A 23,244-nucleotide genomic window follows, 5' to 3' on the forward strand; every position below is an offset into this window, starting at 1 on the left:
GATTCTGTATATATTATATATTATATATTATAGTACCGGTACTCTCTCTAGAGGGGATTAATGAAAAATACAAACCACACAGTGTGGTTGCTTTAAAATGATTACAAGATTTGAAAAGGGTGGCATGCTGCTCACCGTTTTCAGCCTTCTATGAAATGTATTGTGATTACCGGCTTGAATGTGCATTTTGGACAGTTGAATGCAAGCCATTTCAATCCACATATTGAAATTATGTTCAGATCCAATTAATAGATAGGAGTTTGTATATTGTGTTACTAGGCCTTCCGATAAACTGTGATTTTAGTTGAGAGTTCACAAAAAAATATCTTTACAAAATTGGATCAGGAGATTCTAGTGTTAAGTAGCCTTGGCTTTTTGCCCATGGTACTTTGGGGAGTGGTTAGGATACATTTTCACTCCGCAAATAGGGAACTTGACAGACTAAAAGGGAAACAGTTGCTATAGAATTGTAACTCCATAGCAGCCTAGCCTACTATCACTTCACAAAATATAGATTCACAAATAGGTAAGTTGTTCATTTAAATTATTTATTTGGCATCAATGTACAATTGTAAACCTGTCTTCTGGATAACGATGAACATAATGAAGTAAACTGGTAGGCTAAAGAATGGCTTGGTTGTTTTATTAGACTAGTTGGACAAGACGTTCAAGGTTTGCTCAAAAGACAATATCTTGCAATGATGCTTGACTGATTTAATACAACAAATCAAATCAAACTCAAATCAAATGTTATTAGCCACATGCACCGAATAAAACCGATGTCGACCTTACAGTGAAATGCTTACATACGAGCCCCTAATCAACAGTGCAATTTCAAAAAATACAGATAAGAATAAGAGATAAAAGTAACAAGGAATTTAAGAGGAGCAGTAAAATATATATATATATATATCTACAGGTGGGTGCCGGTTACAGAGTCAATGTGCAGGGTTTAATTGAGGTAGTATGTACATGTAGGTACAGTTATTAAAGTGACTATGGGTAAATGACAACAGAGAGTGGCAGTGGTGTGGAGGGGGAGGGCAACGCAAAAAATTCTCGGTAGCCATTTGTTTAGGTGTTCAGGAGTCATATGGCTTAGGGGAAGAAGCTGTTCAGAAGCCTCTTGGACATAGACTTGGCGTTACGGCATTGCTTTCCGTGTGGTAGCAGAGTGAACAGTCTATGACTAGGGTGGCTGGAGTCTTTGACAATTTTTAGGGCCTTCCTCTGACACCGCCTGGTATAGAGGTCCTGGATGGCAGGAAGCTTGGCCCCAGTGATGTACTGGGCTGTTTACACTACCCTTGCAGTCGGAGGCCAATCAGCTGCCATACCAGGCAGTGATGCAACCAGTCAGGATGCTCTCGATGGTGCAGCTGTAGAACCTTTTGAGGATCTGAAGACCCATGCCAAATCTTTTCCGTCTCCTGAGGGGGAATATGTTTTGTCTTGCCCGCTTCACGACTGTCTTGGTGTGCATGGACCATGTTAGTTTGTTGGTGATGTGGACACCAACGAACTTGAAGCTCTCAATCTGCTCTACTGCAGCCCCGCCGATGAGAATGGGGGCATGCTCGGTCCTCTTTTCCTGTAGTCCACAATCATTTCCTTTGTCTTGATCACGTTGAGGGAGAGGTTGTTGTCCTGGCACCACACGGCCAGGTCCCTGACCTCCCTATAGGCTGTCTCGTTGTTTTTGGTGGTCAGGCGTACCACCGTTGTGTCATCGGGCAAATTTTATGATGGTGTTGGAGTTGTACCTGGCCGTGCAGTCATGAGTGAGCAGGGAGAACAGGAGGGGGCTGAGCACGCACCTCTGAGGGGCTCCTGTGTTGAGGATCATTGTGGCAGATGTGTTGTTACCTACACTTACCACCCGGGGGTGGCTCGTCAGCAAGTTCAGGATCCAGTTGCAGAGGAAGGTGTTTAGTCCCACTATGGTGTTGAATGCTGAGCTGTAGTCAATGAATAGCATTCTCACATACAGTTGAAGTCAGAAGTTTACGTACACCTTAGCCAAATACATTTAAACTCAGTTTCTCACAATTTCTGACATTTAATCCTAGTAAAAATTCCCTGTATTAGGTCAGTTAGTATCACCACCTTATTTTAACAAATGTGAAATGTCAGAATAATAGTAGAGAGAATGATTTATTTCAGCTTAAATGTATTTAATCACATTCCCAGTGGGTCAGGAGTTAACATACACTCAATTAGTATTTGTTAGCATTGCCTTTAAATTGTTAAACTTGGGTCAAACATGTCGGGTAGCCTTCCACAAGCTTCCCACAATAAGTTGGGTGAATTTTGGCCCATTCCTCCTGACAGAGCTGGTGTAACTGAGCCTGGTTTATTGGCACCCTTCCTCGCATACACTTTTTCAGTTCTGACCACAAATTTTCTATGGGATTCAGGTCAGGGCTTTGTGAATACTTTTTTGTCCTTAAGCCATTTTGTATGCTTGGGGTCATTGTCCATTTGGAAGAAACATTTGCGACCAAGCTTTAGCTTCCTAACTGATGTCTCGAGATGTTGCTTAAATATATGAACGTAATTTTCCTCCCTCATGATGCCAACTATTTTGTGAAGTGCACCAGTCCCTCCTGCAAAACATGCACCCTCACAACATGATGCTGCCACCCCCATGCTTCACAGTTGGGATGGTGTTCTTCAGCTTGCAAGCCTCCCCCTTTTTCCTCCAAACATAACGATTGTCATTATGGCCAAACAGTTCTATTTTTGTTTTATCAGACCAGAGGACATTTCTCCTAAAAGTACGATCTTTGTCCCCATGTGCAGTTGCAAACCGTAGTCTGTTTTTTTTATGGCGGTTTTGGAATAGTGGCTTCTTCCTTGCTGAGCGGCCTTTCAATTTATGTCGATATAGGACTCCTTTTACTGTGGATATAGATACTTTTGTACCTGTTTCCTCCAGCATCTTCACAAGGTCCTTTGCTGTTGTTCTGGGATTGATTTGCACTTTTCACCTCAAAGTACGTTCATCTCTAGGAGACAGAACGAGTCTCCTTCCTGAGCGGTATGACCGCTGTATGGTCCCATGGTGTTTATACTTGCGTACTATTGTTTGTACAGATGAACCTGGTACCTTCAGGCATTTGGAAATTGCTCCCAAGGGTGAACCAGACTTGTGGAGGTCTACAACTTATTTTTCTGAGGTTTTGGCTGATTTCTTTTGATTTTCCCATGATGTCAAGCAAAGAGGCACTGTGTTTGAAGGTAGGCCTTGAAATACATCCACAGGTACACCTCCAATTGACTCAAAGTATGTCAATTAGGCTATCAGAAGCTTCTAAAGCCATGACATAATTTTCTGGAATTTTCCAAGCTGTTTAAAGGCGCAGTCAACTTAGTATATGTAAACTTCTGACCCACTGGAATACAGTGATACATTGAATTATAAATTAAATAATCTGTCTGTAAACAATTGTTGGAAAAACTACTTGTGTCATGCACAAAGTACAAGTCCTAACCGACTTGCCAAAACTATAGTTTATTAACAAGAAATTTGTGGAGTGGTTGAAAAATGAGTTTTAATGACTCCAACCTAAGTGTATGTAAACTTCTGACGCAACTGTAGGTGTTCCATTTGTCCAGGTGGGAAAGGACAGTGTGGAGTGCAATAGAGACCGCATCATCCATTCAAATCGGAGTGGGGTCTAGGGTTTCTGGGATAATGGTGTTGATGTGAGCCATGACCAGCGTTTCAAAGCACTTCATGGCTACAGACGTGAGTGCTACAGGTCGGTAGTCATGTAGGAAGGTTACCTCAGTGTTATTGGGCACAGGCACTATGGTTGTCTGCTTAAAACATGTTGGTATTACAGAGTCGGACAGGGAGAGGTTGAACATGCCAGTGAAGACACTTGTTAGTTGGTCAGCGCATGCTCGCAGTACACGTCCTGGTAATCCGTCTGGCCCTACGGCCTTGTGAATGTTAACCTGTCTAAAGGTCTTACATCAGATGCGGAGAGCGTGATCACACTGTCTTCGGGAACAGCTGGTGCTCTCATGCGTGTTTCAACACACTCTCACCATGAATGTATAGTACATATAAGATTTTCTGCTAGCTGTGAAGTCTGTATTGAAATGCAAATTCATTGGCAGTCCTCTTGAGGACATCACAATTTAGGCTCAGAAGGTTGATCACCTGTTTAATGATGGCTAAAATATGAAAGGGAGAGGGGATTTTGAATTGGGATTTTTATTTATAATTATATGTGGATTAATAAATAGTAACCCAACTGGGATACATTCACATTACCCACAGATCTAGCCTCAGATTACCATAACCCCAATACTGATCTGCCATCGATGATTAAAAACATCTCACCCTACCGAATTGTCTTCTGTCCAGTTACTAGGCTACCTGTTCCATATGTCCACAATCCCTCAGTATATTTGCAGCCCACACCTTCAGTCTGCCCATAGTGTCCTTTTCTAGTCCTAGGACCTACTGTATGTCTCATGCCCAGTTTAGGCTCCTAGTCTCCAGCAGTTTGTGGCCTTAGTAGTAGTTGGCTATGAGTCCCTTGCCTTGTCAGGCCCTAGGCTTCCCGCCCTGCTAGGGTTTCAGCCACCTGACTTGGGGTACCCACCATTCACTGACTCGGTGGGCCTGCTGCCTTCAGGCATGTGCACCTGTGCAGGTACCTTCCTGGATGCATGGTCCCGAGAAATTATACTACTTCTCTAGTTTTACGGCCACATGCAACTTGACTGTCCTGCTGTTGCCCACACATTTGATTATATCCCTTTCATTGTTCAGATTTCCATTGAAGGGCAGATAGGCAGAACAGCAAAAGGACCATAAGGGTGAAGTCCACCTCGAGTTAGTGTGTGTTTCTGTCGTGTTGAGAAGAGGATGCAACCATTTTCTCAAAGACCACTCCGTAGAGACAATGACAGAAAAGGTCCAAACAGTTAAATAAATGTTTCGCTCATAGTTTTTGACAAGAAAACCCACTCTTATTCTCTCTTTCTCTCTCTCTCTCCATCTTTCCACCTTGCCCTCCCTCCTTGCTAGAGTAAATCATAACCATGAAGACACTGAAAGAAATTGCTCACCTCCAATCGTCTGGCTTTGGTAGACCCCGGCCTAGACACGGCCTTCAACTCCTTCACTGGTTTGCCCACGACTACGTCCAAATCATAAAGGGTGAAATGGTGACAGTGCGAAACCCCAAGAAGAAGGTGTTTGGCTTCCACCGCTTCTTTGACAAAATAGAGGAGCATGATGGCCAATGTAACCAACTGCTACCAGACCAGGGTTTACCGTACTACCAAGTGGGAAATCTGAAAGGCCCACGGTCTAAGAACATGCCGGATTATGTCAGCCAAAACCACACGAGACAAAATGACGACAGCAACATAGACCGGATCATTATCAGCCTCAAGTCAGACCTGGTGTTGGAGAGAATCTACGTGACCCAACATGATCATCACAGAGGTGCTTTTGACCCCCAGCACACCTATCGCATCAGTAAGGGCTTGATCAGTATCATCCGTAATCTGGACCTGGATGAGCTCTTGAAAGAGACTGGATACTCTTAAGACTTTTCCCCCTGGCCAAAGGTATATAGACAGAGGCATCATACGCATAATCTGATGGTCAAAATCAAGATCTTAAAATTAATTATTTTCTTAAAAATGTATAATAGGCATTTGTGTTTGCTAGACTCACGTAAGTTGCTAACTGACCAAGATCCATTTTATTTCAGTAACTTTAACTCAAGTCTAAGGCTGGGTTTCTTCTAAGCTTTCACATGGAATTATTTTAAGACCGTCATACCAAGGATCATTTAGCTATTTAATTTGGACTTTTAGTACCCTTTTATGTATCATAATATACAGTATATACTGAAGAAAATTATAAACGCAACATGTAAATTGTTGTTCCCATGTTTTACGATGTGAAATAAAAGATCCCTGAAATTTTCCGTTTGCACGAAAAGCTTATTTCTCTCAAATGTTGTGCACACATTTGTTTACATCCCTGTTAGTGAGCATTTCTCCTTTGACAAGATAATCCACCCACCTGACAGGTGTGGCATATCAAGAAGCTGATTAAACAGCATGATCATTACACAAGTGCACCTTGTGCTGGGAACAATAAAAGGCCCCTCTAAAATGTAGAGTCAGGTGTAAAAAGTACTCAATTGTCATACTTAAAGATAACTTAATAGAAAATGACTCAAGTAAAAGTAAATGTCACCTAGTAAAATACTACTTGAGTAAGTCTAAAAGTATCTGGTTTTAAATATACTTAAGTATCAAAAGTAAATGGAATTGCTAAAATGTACTTAAGATTCAAATGTAAAAGTATAAATCATTTCAAATTCCTTCTATTAAGCAAACTAGACGGGTTTTTCTTTATTGACGGATAGCAAGGGCACACTACAACACTCAGACATAATTTAGAAATGAAGCATTTGTGTTTAGTGAGTCTGCCAGATCAGAGGCAGTAGGGATGACCAGGGATATTCTCTTGATAAGTGTGTGAACTGGAGCATTTTGCTGTCAAAATGTAACGGTACTTTTGGGGAAATGTATGGAGTAAAAAGTACATTCTTTTTTGGGGGAATGTAGTGAAGTAAAAGTTGGCAAAAAATTTAATAGCAAAGTAAAGTACAGATACCCCAAACAACAACTTAAGTAGTACTTTAAAGACTTTTTGTTTCAGTACTTTACACCACTGTTTACAGTTTTGTCACGCAACACAATGCCACAGATATCTCAAGTTTTGAGGGAGCGTGCAAATGACATATTGAGGAATGTTCGCCAGAGAATTGAATGTTAATTTCTCTGCCATAAGCTGCCTCCAACATCAATTTAGAGAATTTGGCAATAGGTCCAACAGGCCTCACAACCGCAGACCACGTGTAACCACGCCAGCCCAGGACCTCCACGTCCGGCTTCTTCACCTGCGGGATCGTCTGAGACCAGCCACCCTGACAGCTGATGATAGTAAAACAAATTCTTGCCCTCCCAGGCCCACCCATGGCTACGCGCCTGCCCAGTCATGTGAAATCCACAGATTAGGGCCTAATGAATTTATTTAAATCGACTGAGTTCCTTATATGAACTGTAACTCAGTAAAATCATTGAAATTGAAACTCTCCTCGATGAAAGGTGGATATCGATGAGGGGGGGATACTCTTCCTTTCACCTACAAATGACATCTCCTTGACCACTTATCAGTTTCCAGGTCACGGAGAAAAGAGGACTTGAGGAGAGAGGGTGGAGGACAGACATTGTTTTCCAAATGGGAAAAGACCTTTGTGTCGATTCTCCACACTTGCCCCAAAGTGTGCACTTGCACTTGGATTTCAAAGCCATGGGTTGGTGTTAGCAGTGGCTGGACAGAGTTTCCATCATTATCAAATCCATCAGGACTCTAGAGACCATAACAGAACAGTGTTCCTCAATCCATTCCCGGGGGACCCTTCTTCTTCAATGAGGTTTAATCGCGGTTGGCATCCAATAAATGTTGCATTACCGCCACCTACTAGACTGGAGTATAACTCCCTTATAATTTGCTTAATAAATAAATAATAATAAAACAAATACAAATCAAATTAACCTACCATCTAACACTACACTCACAAATAAAATAAATAAATACCATACTCCACTATTTCAATCTATTTCGTCTTCAGCCCAAGAGCCTGAAAGGATGGGACACCACCACTTAACACACCCTGTAACTCTTCTGATGTCAAATCTCGCACATCCAAATCCCTCTCTGCAGCTGCCACCACAACCTCTATTTTCTGCAAATGACATTCCATCCCTGCAGTACAGTTGATAACCATCGCAATAAATGCCAATAATCCAATCTTACTGAAACATATATTACTTGTTGGTTTATCCCTCTGTACTGGTACAGATCTACGACTCACACAACTCCTCTCAGGATCCCTTCCCCTTGACCCATCTTCCTTCCGGGGGACCATCAGAGAGTGCACATTTTTTTGTTTTAACCCACCACTACCAAAACTGTGTCTAATCAGGAACTTGAATCAATGATTGGTTAATATTTTCTTTTCTTTTTTTTCTGGAAATTACGAAATGTTTAATGTATCAATAAGATCCCTCTCACCCTTCTCTCATAGCCCTGAGAGACATGCAAGCGACCAATAATTATTTTTTCAAATAACATGAAAACATCAACATACTTTGAACAACAGCCGTGTGAGTTTCGTCAAAGTGTAGGATTTTGTTTTCCTACAATACTCTGTACTTATTACATCTGCTCCTGCCACGCCCTCTACAGCTCATCCAGTGTCTCCTTGACCTGCCTCCACTCCCCCAGTGCTCTTTCCCTCTCTCTCTGTGTGTGTGTGTGTGTGATTGTGTGGGTGGAGACAGGTGTGCTGGGGTCAGAGCAGATCCCCACCAGCTGCAACCTGTTCCATAATCAAGACCTCTACTAATACTCAGCCCTGCCACTTCCACCAGCCAGATTGTAATCTCTTCTCAGTCAGTCTATGTTTCTAGCTGATTATATGCTGTTGTGCCTGTTTTCCCTTGCCCGATGCTGTTTTCCTCTCCACTACAGTTCTGCCCACTCTGGTCGCTGTCTGTAGTCTCGTCAGCCATGCAACTCTGTCCTGGATCCCCCAATCTACGGCTCCCTTGGATTCCCCTCCGGACCTGCTTACCATGTCCCAATACCTCTCGCTCCAACCTCAGCCTCCGCACCTGGTTTCCCACAGCTCCACTGAGCTTCCCTTGGCCTGCACTCAATCTTCACCCTGTGTTTCAATAAATAACTTGGTTACCTCATCCCAATCTCCTCGTCTGAGTCTGCTCTTGGGTTCACCTGTTACGCGTCACCGTACTGTTTGATCATTACATAAAATCCAACCTTATTTTGGAATGTTATACAAACGTAAATAAATCACACATATATTTATCTGAAATATACAACATGAATGATCCAGAGTTACTTTGGCCTTTGTCCTTTTCCTGCCAATCTCCTGACAGAAGATCTGTCTTAATTTTATTTCCTTTTTTCTAATTCCTCCTGTTTTCTTTATTTGTGGATGTTCAATATATGACTTTCAAGGTTCAATTTGTTCAAAATATCCTGCAGTCACCACAGCCAAATGGTTTCTCTCCAGTACTTGTATGTCTGCACGTGCGTAAGGCTCCTCGAGTCCGAAGCTTTCCCTCAGTCACCACAGCTAAATGGTTTCTCTCCAGTACTTGTATGTCTGCACATGCGTAAGGCTCCTCGAGTCCGAAGCTTTTCCCTCAGACACCACAGCTAAATGGTGTCTCTCCCGTGTGAGTCAGTAAATGTTTGGTTATGTTTCTCTTCCTGTTGAAGCTTGTGGCCGTATGGAAATAAATGAGGGAGCAGCGACACAACATCCATGTGGAGAACATGGCCTCCCCAGTAAAATCAATCTGCTCCATGTGTGGGATCGAGCCAGAGATGGTGGGGCTGAGATAATATTTTTCTCTGACTGTGTGGTGTCCCTCTCTCTCTCTCTGTCTCTCTGAATCATATTTCCACCCACAACGTACTTATTTTCACCAGGTCACACTTTTTAACCATCACTAAATCATTGAAACCAAGGCCAAACTCTAAACCAATTATCTTCCTCTTTAGGACGGTCAATTTAAAAGGAGCCTTCCATTTGCTTTCGAATGACACTGGATGCGGAGAGATGGCCATAAGTGTTCTCTCCACAGTAGACTTCTGGGGGTATTTGATGAAGTAATTATGCAGCTCAATATTTGGAAGGTGTTCCTAATGTCTGGTATACTCAGTGTATAACCCTTGATTATGGCTTGTGCCTTAATTGTAGTAGCATCACTGTGTTATGCTATCGTAACTAAAGCAATAAGAGACTATTTTGGGATAGTTTTTGTTGTCATGGGAGGCTTTTAAAACAAATTATGTGGCTGGCCACCCCCTTTACTCGGAAGGCATGGTTTTGCTGATTTTAAAAGTGAACAAGGCAGTTTCAGTAAGAGATTGTCCTCAAACAACTCATTTCAAGGTGGAATCATTGAAAGAGAAAACCTAAAACCTCAGTTTTGAGTTACAGCAGCTGACAATCTGCGGCGGATGTTGTTTATTTAAAGCATAACGCACCAATCCACTCAGCGGCCTTGGAGTTAGTGTCGGCCATGAGACTGGAAGGTTGAGTTCGATCCCCAGTTTATTCATACCAAAGATTCTAAAAAGTGGGACCAAATGTATCTCTGCCTGAAACACCCGCATTAAGCAGATGGATTCGGGGTAAGGCATTGTGATAGACTAGCTTCCTGTCCAGGGGGTATACTACTGAAACAGGAAATAGGCTTCTGTCTTATGGGCTGTTATGACAGGGACAAGGCATATTATAATGCACCTAGAGGTAATGTTACTTCCCATACATTTTTCACCAAACCTACACTTCTTAAGCTTGTTGATTATCTTTATTACGTGAAATGCAACATTTTCAACGTTATTGACACCAATTGATGGTGAAACTGAGTTCCCGGCTGCGGATTGTGCCGTTACGCATCACAGATACGTCAAAGAAAACAATTGATATTTGCAGTGAGAAATGTGTAGCTTTTGCTCCATTTTGTGAACAGTTTATTTGTGTATTTTCAATGGAACTTTTTCGAACTATTTTTCTTCTTTCAGGCCGAGTTCATGATGTGCAAGTAGAGCTCTACCAGTGTGAGCCGGAAGCAGTCAATGGTCAGGTACATGAGCCGGAAGCAGTGTCATTGGTCAGGTACATGAGCCGGAAGCAGTGTCATTGGTCAGGTACATGCTCTGGAAGCAGTGTCATTGGTCAGGTACATGCTCTGGAAGCAGTGTCATTGGTCAGGTACATGCTCTGGAAGCAGTGTCATTGGTCAGGTACATGCTCTGGAAGCAGTGTCATTGGTCAGGTACATGCTCTGGAAGCAGTGTCATTGGTCAGGTACATGCTCTGGAAGCAGTGTCATTGGTCAGGTACATGCTCTGGAAGCAGTGTCATTGGTCAGGTACATGCTCTGGAAGCAGTGTCATTGGTCAGGTACATGCTCTGGAAGCAGTGTCATTGGTCAAGTACATGCTCTGGAAGCAGTGTCATTGGTCAGGTACATGCTCTGGAAGCAGTGTCATTGGTCAGGTACATGCTCTGGAAGCAGTGTCATTGGTCAGGTACATGCTCTGGAAGCAGTGTCATTGGTCAGGTACATGCTCTGGAAGCAGTGTCATTGGTCAGGTACATGCTCTGGAAGCAGTGTCATTGGTCAAGTACATGCTCTGGAAGCAGTGTCATTGGTCAGGTACATGCTCTGGAAGCAGTGTCATTGGTCAGGTACATGCTCTGGAAGCAGTGTCATTGGTCAGGTACATGCTCTGGAAGCAGTGTCATTGGTCAGGTACATGCTCTGGAAGCAGTGTCATTGGTCAGGTACATACTCTGGAAGCAGTGTCATTGGTCAGGTACATGCTCTGGAAGCAGTGTCATTGGTCAGGTACATTCTCTGGAAGCAGTGTCATTGGTCAGGTACATGCTCTGGAAGCAGTGTCATTGGTCAGGTACATGCTCTGGAAGCAGTGTCATTGGTCAGGTACATGCTCTGGAAGCAGTGTCATTGGTCAGGTACATGCTCTGGAAGCAGTGTCATTGGTCAGGTACATACTCTGGAAGCAGTGTCATTGGTCAGGTACATGCTCTGGAAGCAGTGTCATTGGTCAGGTACATTCTCTGGAAGCAGTGTCATTGGTCAGGTACATGCTCTGGAAGCAGTGTCATTGGTCAGGTACATGCTCTGGAAGCAGTGTCATTGGTCAGGTACATGCTCTGGAAGCAGTGTCATTGGTCAGGTACATGAGCCGGAAGCAGTGTCGAAATTAAATATGAATTACATAGTATACTGTTAATTTGACACACTATGCTGTTTTTACTTAGACAATTGTCTATTATGTTATGTTAGTATTTTTACTGATACAAGCTTGTCGTGTGACTTAGTCATAAGTCTGGATGTACAGATAAGAGCCCTTTGGGACACGACTGCAGTTTGTGACATTCTGTTTTAACAACCGACAAGAGTTCAGATGTGTGGACACATGCTGGACGGAACAGACAACGGTGGCAACGTCAACTATCTTAATCTGCGTAGACAAAACTGTTGTTTGAAAGAATCTGCAGTCTCTCTTCCCGTAGAATTTCTCTGACGTACTCTTACTTTTACATACAACCCCCTTTAAAAAAATATCCATCAGGATATTTTATAGAAAAACATATGATATTTTTGGGACAAAAAAAGGATTATTGTGGAAAGACGCATCATGAAATGGAGAGAGTAATTCTCGACATGTCACATCAGATTGTAGGACTACATTTTTGACGTTGGAATACACGTTAATCTGAGAATACATACCTTTCCCCTTCAGCACCTCTTCGCAAAACAAGTTTTTAGAAAGACACACTGCGCTTATAACCAGCAGCTTTGCACATTTGGGTGTTGCAGGAGGCGTTAGGTAAACGCCCATAGTTACCAATCCCAGTTGTGTAATTTGAAAGGAAAGCATTGTCATTCGATGTAGCTCAACTAAAAACATTCAAGCATAACACTGTCTAACTTCTGTGTTGATAAAATGCTGTTTATAGTCCTGGAATTAAACATGATTTTACACTGTTGCCTTATTCTGCGAAACAGGTTCTTCGTTGTCACACTGACACATGAATGAATGATTCAGGGCAGACAATGCAAAATATGTTGTTTGCATTACCTTCCCTGAGGCATTGATTCTCTCATGTGTCCGTGTGACAACGAAGAACCTGTTAGTACAGTTTGTCCTCTTTCAGGTCAAGTTTTGTGACTGTGTGACATGGAAATGGCACAAGGTTTTAAATGATTGAAACAAAAGGTTGGCATTCAGCATTCAGCATTCCATGTACCTCTTACGTCAGAGACATCTCTGAATCTAAAGAATATGTGGCATTGAAAGTATGACTCATGTCTTAAATACTGAGTTGATTCTAAATTCATGTGTATATATTGACATACCGGGGACTCTCTCCTAGAGGGGATTAATGAAAAATACAAACCACACAGTGTGGTCGCTTTACAATTATTACAAGATTTGGAAAGGGTGGCATGCTGCTCATCGTTTTCAGCATTCAATGAAATGTATTGTGATTACCGGCTTGAATTTCATTTTGGACAGTTGAACGCAAACCATTTCAATTCATGCATTGGAATTATTTTCAGATCCAATTAACAGATTGGAGTTTGTATATTGTGTTACTAAGCATACTGATAAATTGTTGGCAAAAAAAAAAAAAAACATTTTTACAAAATAACATTAGGAGATTATAGTGTTAAATAGCCGTGGCTTTTTGCCCATGGAACTTTGGGGAGTGGTTAGGACACATCTACATTCTGCATATAAACAACTCGGCAGGCTAAAAGTGAAACTAATGCTATACAATTGTAACTCCATAGCAGCCCAGCATATTACCACTTCACAAACATTGAATATACTTAATTCAAAATAGGTAAGTTGTTCATTTATTAAATATGTATTTGCATTCAATGTACAATTTATAAACACGTCTTCTGCATAATGATGGACATAAGGAAGTAAGCTGGTTGGTTACAGAAATTCTTAGTTGTTGTATTAGACTAGTTGGACAAGACATTCAAGGTTTGCTCAAAGACGGTATCTTGCAATGAGGCTTGACTGATTTAAGACAACAATGTAGGCCTAAATGTTTTCGAATTGTTTTACAAGCACGCCTTACCAGATTTTTCTTTTGTTAAGTTCCTTAAATGTGCTGATAATGTACCAAAGCCAAGCCACTATCCTTCAACGTTCCCAGGGAAGGATGTTTGCTAAAAAACCATAGGACAACAACACTCTCACCATGCTTTATGATTCTTAGAACGTTTTGTACGAGCTGAGAAGTCTGTATTGAAATGCAAAGTCCTCTTGAGGACACATTTCAGGCTCAGAAGGTTGATCACGGGATCACCTGTTTAATGATGGTTAAAATATGAAAGGGATTTTGCATTGGGACTTTTATTTATAATTATATGTGGATTCATAAATAGTAACCCAACTGGGATACATTCACATTACCCACAGATCTAGCCTCAGATTACCATAACCCCAATACTGATCTGCCATCGATGATGAAAAACATCTCACCCTATCGGATTGTCTTCTGTCCAGTTACTAGGCTACCTGTTCCATAGGTCCACAGTCCCTCGTTCGATTTGAAGAAAGTTAGCAAGGCATTTCACTGTACTTGTGCATGTGACAATAAAACTTGAAACACATCCCATAGTGTCCTGTTCTAGTCCTAGGCCCTACTGTATGTCTCATGCCCAGTTAGGCTCCTAGTCTCCAGCAGTTTGTGGCCTTAGTAGTAGCTGGCTATGAGTCCCCTGCCTTGTGAGGCCCTAGGCCTCCTGTCCTGCTAGGGTCTCAACCACCTGACTTGGGGTACCCACCATTTTCTGAACCGGTGGGCCTGCTGCCTTCAGGCGTGTATACCTAAGCCGGTACCCTCCTGGCCTCTATGAATGGTCACGAGAAATTACACTGCTCCTCTAGTTTTACAGTCAGATGCAACTTGACTGTCCTGCCTTTGCAGACACCTTTTTATTGTTCAGATTTACATAGAAGGGCAGATAGTCAGAACAGGAAAAGGACCATAAGGGTGAAGTCCACCTGTAGTTAGTGTGTGTTTCTGTCGTGTTGAGAAGAGGATGCAACCCATTTTCTCAAGGACCACTCTGTAGAGACAATGACAGAAAAGTGTGTGTCCTCTTTCACTTAGAACAGTTCAATAAATGTTTTGCTAGCACTCTTTGACAATCAAAACCCACTCTTATTCTCTCTCCATCTTTCCACCTTTTCTACCTTGCCCTCCCTCCTTTCTAGAGAACATCATAACAATGGAGACACTGAACGAAATTGATCACCTCAAAACGTCTGGCTTTGGTAGACCCCGGCCCAGACACGGCCTTCAACTCCTTCACTGGTTCTCCCATGAATATGTCACATTCAACAACGACAGCGAGATGGTGACAGTGCGCAACCCTAAGAAGAAGGCGTTTGGCTTCCACCGCTTCTTTGACAACATAGAGGAGCATGATGGCCAATGTAACCAACTGCTACCAGACCAGGACTTACCGTACTACGAAGTGGGAAATCTGAATGCTGCAAAGTCTGAGAACCTACCGCATGATGTCCGCAAAAACCACACAGGACACAATAACGACAGCAACATAGACCGGATCATTATCAGCCTCCAGTCAGACCGTGTGTTGGACAGAATCTACGTGACCCAACATGATCATCACAGAGGTGCTTTTGACCCCCAGCACACCTATCGCATCAGTAAGGGGTTGATCAGTATCATCCGTAATCTGGACCTGGATGATCTCCTGGAGCAGACTGGATACTCACTTCCTTGTCCTTCCTCCATGGACACACTTAACGAAATGAGACACCTCGAGTCATCTGGCTTTGGTACACCTCCACCTAGACACGGCCTCCATCTCCTTCACTGGTTCACCCACAACTACATCAAATTCAACAAAAAGGGTGAAATGTTGACAGTGAGCAACCCTGAGAAGAAGGTGTTTGGCTTCCACCGCTTCTTCGACAAAATAGAGGAGCATGATGGCCAATGTAACCAACTGCTACCAGACCAGGGATTACCGTACTACGAAGTGGGCAATCTCCATGCCCCTGGGTCTAGGAACATACCGCGTTATGTCCGCAAAAACTACACAGGACACAATGACGACAGCAACATCGACCGGATCATTATCAGCATGCAGTCAGACCGTGTGTTGGGCAGAATCTACGTGACCCAACATGATCATCACAGAGGTGCTTTTGACCCCCAGCGCACCTATCGCATCAGTAAGGGGTTGATCAGTATCATCCGTAATCTGGAGCTGGATGAGCTCCTGGAGCAGACTGGATAGTCTTAAGACGTTTCCCACTTGGCCAATGCGCATTTCGACAGAGGCATCATACACATAATTATTCTTTAACCTCATTTCTAATGGTCAAATCCAAGATCTCTAACCGAATGATTTATTTTCTTACAAATGTATACTAGACATGGGTATGACATCGTGTCTTCGATATTCCCCATACATGATGTATTGTAGGAAATTGTGAATGTTTTTATTTAGATAAAGGGCCTTGTTTTCAGATGTTTCACATCCTGCCACATTTTTTTGTTATTTTTCCCCAACCATTTCACCTGTGTGGTGGAATTGCTACCTTTAACTAATAATGAGGAGAGGCAAAGTCAACAATCAATCAAGGTATTACTTTGATTAAAAACGTATTATAATCAGGAGGCTGGTCACACCACCCACGCAGGTGAAATGGAGTGGGAGCCTCCTGTACAAAGAGTACAGGAACATTTATATAGTCAAACTACCCCGAACAAGCATCTGCAAAACACGTGATCCTACGTATGTGTTTGTGTGTGTGAGGGGAGGAAACCGGGTGAAAAGGTTGCCTCAGTCTTTCGCAACTGAGAGAAGACAACAGGAGCCAGAATGACAGGGAGTCACTCCAGATATACTTCCTCTATGTATGGTCGTACTGGCCACACACACACACACAGACACACACAAAACATGAATATTTGGCCCAGAAACAGGCTCCAAATAGATTAATAGCTTTATCACTGGTGTGCAGAATATAACATGTTCCTCTGTCTCCAGTTAAGATAAAAGGAACCAGTTAGTTTCTGTCAGATCTTGGCTGAGCGCCCAGGTATCATGGGGTCATTCTACACACACAGAACAGTTAGATCGGGCCTCTTATTAATACACACGCACACTTTTCTATCTTATATGAGTTACTTTCTTTAACTATCTCAAGCCCAATGCCTAGGCTTAAAGAAGGATATTTTAGTACACAAGCATTAGTAAGGTTCAACAGAAAATGCCCTCACACCTGCAATAGTTATTGCCACACTAGTCGGAACTAGGAAACTGTAGTTATACACGTGCTGCCAGTAATCATTGTAGCATGTAAATCTTAGTGGGGAAAACAAAAAATGTTTTCGTAGATGCATGCCAGCAAAGCCACTACACAACACTAAACAATACATTAATTGCACTATAACGGTGAAAACGGTGACCGCAACTGTTTGGGCCCTACATAAAGCTGTCTCACCAGCAGTCCCAACACAATACCACTGCTACACCTGGCTATCAGCGGAGCCTTGTCTGGCAGCGAAACAGTTAATTCAGCCTCATTTACAGACTTAAAAAAAACATAGCTGATATGGCTGACTTGCTTAAACAAATGTGGTTTCTACTGACAATTGAGATGTACAAACTATGGCATAAGGGGACGACAAGCGGATGAAAGGGAATCTGTAACTTCGATTCAGACATTAATGAGCGAGCTAGGATGGACGTAGTCAATACAACTATTTGTTCAGCACTTTTGAAATGTACAGCGACAGAATCCAGAACATGGGCCCTTATTGCAGTAATCTCCCTGTACACCAAGTCAGAACCGTAGGATAAATAAAGACAGCTTATAAGCAGACAATGAAAGCTCTTACAATATTTTATGATGACATTTTTCAAAAACAGGCTATAGGCTACGTGTGCACCACCAAGCCAGAACAGTAGGCTAAATTATGAACAGCTTACTACACAACATACACTTAGTATTACTTTCTCTGGAACAGGAAGGTGGCGCGGTGGTCCTTCGTGGGTAAATTTTGTCATCAAAGTCTGGCATTCTCTGAATGTATGGTGCTTTCAGACAACTGGGGGAAAAACAAATCTGAATCATTACGCCAGTGATCTTCAGGTTGGAGCTCTCTAAAGAGGCCCAAGTTCCCGACTTGGAATTCCAGGTTTAATGACCGTTCAAAACGTATTTTCCCTGTAGGAGCTCGTTTTCCCAGTTGTCTTGAACTCACCGAAGTCTGACATTTCCCAGTTCTGAATTTCCAGTTGTTTGATTGCGGCAGACGTCATGCTGGACAGCAAGGCCCATGTTGAATGTTTATCCTTTTAAGCTTGGAAAAGAAACCCTTAAACTGAGACTTGGACTACACACCCACTACACTGAGTAGCAGGCTTGTGATTGCTTTGCAGTTAGCCACTGATTCCTTCCAAACCACTTATTGTTGAATTTTTCTAATTCCAACTTGTTGTGTAATGTTAATGTCCAATGGCCGATGAGCACCGATAAGTTTTAACTAAAATTTCTCTTCTCATATGACAAGGATTGAAAAGGATTTTCAAGTCGATTATTGACTTGATTCATGATGATGACTGCTAGCTTGCTACTAAGATCTTGAAAGTATGATGTTGTCATGATCAGTCCAATCAAAGCTATGGTAGAGATAACAGGATTTGACGTCATTTTATCTGTGGCCCATGACCTTGAGCCTTCTTGGATGGGCAACTATAATGTAACTCTATGGCAGCATCGAAGGGGCTTGAATTTTCAAGCTCTCCCCGTATATTTTGCTGTGATGTGTTGTCCCCATGAGTGACAGAACACCGAGCCAATCAAGGCCGAAACTAGAGAACATTTTCCGCTGGCTGCCCCACCACCACAGACTGCACTGAGCTAGGCTGAAACACCTGCATTTTGGAGCTGCCTTGCTCAAGAAAGCAAAAAAAGAGACCATTTTTGTATGCGGATTTATTAACAATTAATTTTATTTACATTGTTTGCAAACTGATATGTGACACGTATCAATGCCAAAATAACATGCAAAACAGCATGTTATCACATGCATGCTAAACAGGTGGGTCTCAAAACAGGTGGTTCTCTGCACCACCTGCCCTGTATGACGGGTTGCCCCTGCGTGCTGCATTCAAAAAAATTAGCAAGTCAGAAATGTCTGAGTTTCCTAGTTCCGACAAGCACGTGAACACGGCATAAGTGTGTGTGTGTGGAGGGATAAATGTTTCTAATAAAATAATTGATGAGTTAATGAGTTGTTTTTTATTTAAAATGTTTAGTACAAAATGTTGAATGTATCAATAACAGTCTCAAAACATTCCAAAACCAATGACCGGGAAATTTTGGTTTCTAACGTGAAAACATCAACACCACACTTTGAACAACAGCCTATACTGTACTGTGTGACCATTATATCATTATTCAAATTAAATAAAAAACGTATTTACATAGAATAATGTTTTACAAAAGTAAATAAATTATCCATTTATCTGAAACCTGGGTCGTTCCCACCAATTAGGTGCCTTTTAAGTAGTGTAACCTAATTTGAAAACTCACATGTTCAACTTAGACTTTAAGGAGTTAAGGGGCCCCGGTGGAAGTCACACAACCAGTGCTGGACATGGAGCCAACATGGAGAACCTAACTTGCTATTTATCGAACTTTTCTATCTCTGCAATTTTGTGTTTGCCAAACTCACGGAAGTTTCTTGCTGACCAAGATCTGTTTTATTTCAGTAACTGTAACTAAAGTCTAAGGGCCCGGGACTGGGTTTCTACTAAGCTAACATATGGAATTCTTTTAAGATGTTCATACCAAGGATCATTTAGCTATTTCATTTTTATGTATCAAAATATATTTAGGAAATTATTTGATGAAACATTGAATTTGGCCTTACTGCTATTAGCCCATAGAAACACATGAATGAACAGATTCTGACATGGAAAAACAGTCAAAAATAAATCTAAAGGAGTTATGTATTTGAAGTGTCTGTGCTATATCTGAGAGAGATAAGAAAACTCATAAAAAAAAAACAATAATTAGTGTAATTACCCGTATACCTTTCACGTGGAAATGCCTTATTCACTTCCATTCGTTTTTTCATCCCGGTACAGGGACACCTTCAGATGAGTCCCATGACTCCTTGTGGGGTTGTAGAGCAAAACACCATCATGCTCATGAGAGTCTTATCTTTCCAAACAGGGATCATATGAGTTGGGACGCTACAGATGTTTTCGTGAGAAGAAAGATTTTCGGGATGTTTTCTGGTCTGACAAACCCCGCTGAAGCTCTGCCACCTTCCACCACAGACGTGGAAGGCCGACATCGGAGGATGGGATAGATTGAGACGCAGCCCGTGCCAAAAAAATACACATCTCATGCTGAAGCAGACAGATTTTGATGGGGATGAAAAAAATAACAATAACACTTTTCCCATCTCAAGATGTTAAATAAAAAACAATATGATAGTGACTATTAAGTGCCAAATGAGGTAACAGGGGTGACACATTCATCTTAAATCAGCCATAAATCCCCTTGTGATGCTTTTACACTATGATTTGACTATTAGATGTTAATTTGACTATTAGATGAAAAAAATATAGTTACACCATATTAAAACAAGAGTTCAGCTCACGTAACAGGGTTGACCTTAAAATGAGGGACAGGTGTGTGTGTGTGTGGGGGGGGAGGGTTCCTTAGAGTGAATCACTAATAAAAAAAAATTCTGAGGTCTTGGATGAATTATTTTGATTTTCCCGTGATGTCAAGCAGAGGCACAGAGTTTGAAGGTAGGCCTTGAAATACATCCACATATACACCTCCAATTGACTCAAATTATGTCAATTAGCCTATCAAAATCTTCTAAAGCCATGACATCATTTTCTGGAATTTTCCAATATGTTTAAAGGCACAGTCAACTTAGTGTATGTAAACTTCTGACCCACTGGAATTGCGATACAGTGAATTAAAAGTGAAACAATCTGTCTGTAAACAATTGTTGGAAAAATTACTTGTGTCATGCACAAAATAGATGTCCTAACCGACTTGCCAAAACTATAGTTTGTAAACAAGAAATTCCTGGAGTGGTTGAAAAATGAGCTTTAATGACTGTAACCTAACTGTATGTAAACATCTGACTTCAACTGTATGTCAAAATGCTGAATTCTCGCAATGTAGCAAGTCTTTCTCCATATTAAAAAATCTGATTTATTGAATTTTCCATGTGATCTATGATATATTACAGGGCACGTAATTTTATGTAACAGGCTTAACAATTCAATATTCATGCACAAAATCTACTTAAAATATCAAAGGGACGCAAAAGGCACTAATTTCATGGAACGACACACCTACAAGATGAATGATCCAGAGTTGATTTGCTTTCTTAACAGTCTTGTCCATATCCTGCTTCTTATTCTCATATCCTGACAGAAGATCTTGGTGTTTTAATTGTCTTTCTTCTTTCCACTATCTTCCTGTTTTCTTTCTTTGTGGATGAACAGCATATGCCTGTTGAGGTTAACCTTGTAATTGAAGCTTTTTCCACATTCTCCACATTTAAATGGTTTCTCTTCCATGTGAATCATTATATGTTTGGTTAAGTCACTCTTTTGCTTGAAGCTTTTCCCACAGTCACCACAGGTAAATGGTTTCTCCTCCGTGTGAGTCAGTAAATGAGAAGTTAGGTTCCTCTTCCTGTTGAAGCTTTTCCCGCAGTCACCACAGCTAAATGGTTTTTCTCCTGTATGATTCTGTATATGATCAATGAGGGTCTCCTTGCGATTGAAGCCTTTCCCACAAAATCCACAATTAAATGGTTTTTCTCCCGTGTGAATCATTTTATGTCTGTTCAGAGTCTGCCTGCGAGTGAAACTTTTCCCGCAGTCACCACAACAAAATGGTTTCTCCCCTTTCATCTTTCCATTTTCATTCTGTTTTCTTTCTTTGTGGACAAGCAGTATATGCCTGTTAAGGCCAACCTTGTGATTGAAGTTTTTTCCACAGTCACCGCAATTAAAAAGTTTATCTTCTGTGTGAATCACTATATGTTTGGTTAGTTCTCCCTTCAGCTGAAATCGGTTCCCACAGTCTCCACAGCTAAATGGTTTCGCCTCTGAATGAATCCTCGAGTGCATCTTCAGTCGGCCAACCTGAGTGAAGCATTTGCCACAGTCAAGGCAGCAATGGTTTTTTTTAGACGTGGTGCTGATTTTTTTAGATTTCCTCAAAGGTTTGAGATCCAACAGTTTAGAGTCACTCCCTCTGTCCTCCACAGTCTGGGTCTGGGGAATATCACATTCACTATTCACACAAGGAGGAGCGAATATGAACTCTATGATGTCAGCCTCCTGTTCCTTCTGCTGCCCTACCTCGTGACTGGTCCTGATTTCCTTCTGCTCCTCTTTAATCTGTGTGGGCGCTGTGCCCTCCTGTCCCAGACTGGGGCTCCAATCCTGCGCACAGTGCTGCTGCTCAGGTGTAACCTCCTCATCGGAGACAGCGAGAGAGAACTGGGGGGAGTTTATTTTACTAAGTTTTATCTCCGGTGTGATCCGCAGCAGTCTCTGAAGCCGGTAATTCTCCTGTTTAGAACGGGAAATCTCCTCCTTGTACCCCTCTACCATTTTCTCTACTACGTCAAAAATCTCCACTGCAGCCACCATTAAACGCTCACTAACAAACACACTCAATGACTGTAGTTTAGACATTTTTAGAGAACTGAGAGTTCGGTATTCAGTTCACTGCATCTAAACCCACGCAAAGAATATGCCTGGTGCAAAATCTAAACAATCTTCCCTCAAATTCTACTTCCGTGTTGTTTTCTTCTTTTGTTTGTCAGCGGTTGGCTTGTCCCAAAAAAGACAACAGCGCCCCTAGCTGTTATATAATAATGGAATTTATACAATGGGTGGTTCTAATTCTGAATGCTGGTTAAAACCGCGTTCCAGCCGGTGTCTATTCCACAAAATAAATATATGATGTTAAAATGCCTATGTACTCTGTTCCATCTGATTGAGCAATCCACTGTTTCATCAGCCCAGCTAAGCAATTTATAAACTTGATCTCCGCTATAAAAAGCATCTAGACATTATCTCACATTTCTTTTAGACTAACATTTTGTTTTAAACTGCAGAGATTTGTATAAACCTTTCTGTCTGTCTCTCCGACATTTGCAACATTGAATATTGAAACAAATTCGATCTCCAGCTGTCTTATAGTAATGTATGTGTTGGGAGTCGGGACAAGACAGACAGGAAGCGTTTCTCAGCCAGTCGAAATCATGAATCAGCTGTTATCATTTTTATGGATTTACACATAGAAATGTCAATTGAAAAAAGGTCAAATGATACGAATGTCATCTAGTTTTAACCGAACCGATAGAATGATTGACCAGCCGGCTTCGATAGCAACCCTAGATTTGTGTCGGGACTATATCTCGTGGAAGGATCAAATAGTATGAATAAATTAATCAAAATAATATTGATAATGAAAATATGTCAATCATTATTTTAATA

General features: G+C 41.7%; 1 protein-coding gene across 1 annotated transcript; it reads left to right on the plus strand.

Annotated features, from left to right (window-relative positions):
* Positions 1 to 13,399: 13,399 nt before the first annotated feature.
* On the plus strand, positions 13,400 to 18,980 carry LOC115137317 (uncharacterized). The gene is made up of 2 exons (XM_029673581.2): positions 13,400 to 13,529; positions 14,921 to 18,980. Exon 2 carries the CDS (start codon positions 14,935 to 14,937, stop codon positions 15,973 to 15,975), a length of 1,041 nt encoding a protein of 346 aa, XP_029529441.1. The 5' UTR covers positions 13,400 to 13,529; positions 14,921 to 14,934; the 3' UTR covers positions 15,976 to 18,980.
* Positions 18,981 to 23,244: the final 4,264 nt, after the last annotated feature.

The sequence above is a fragment of the Oncorhynchus nerka genome, linkage group LG11, assembly GCF_034236695.1.
Source record: "Oncorhynchus nerka isolate Pitt River linkage group LG11, Oner_Uvic_2.0, whole genome shotgun sequence".
In the NCBI taxonomy this organism is placed as follows: Eukaryota; Metazoa; Chordata; class Actinopteri; order Salmoniformes; family Salmonidae; genus Oncorhynchus; species Oncorhynchus nerka.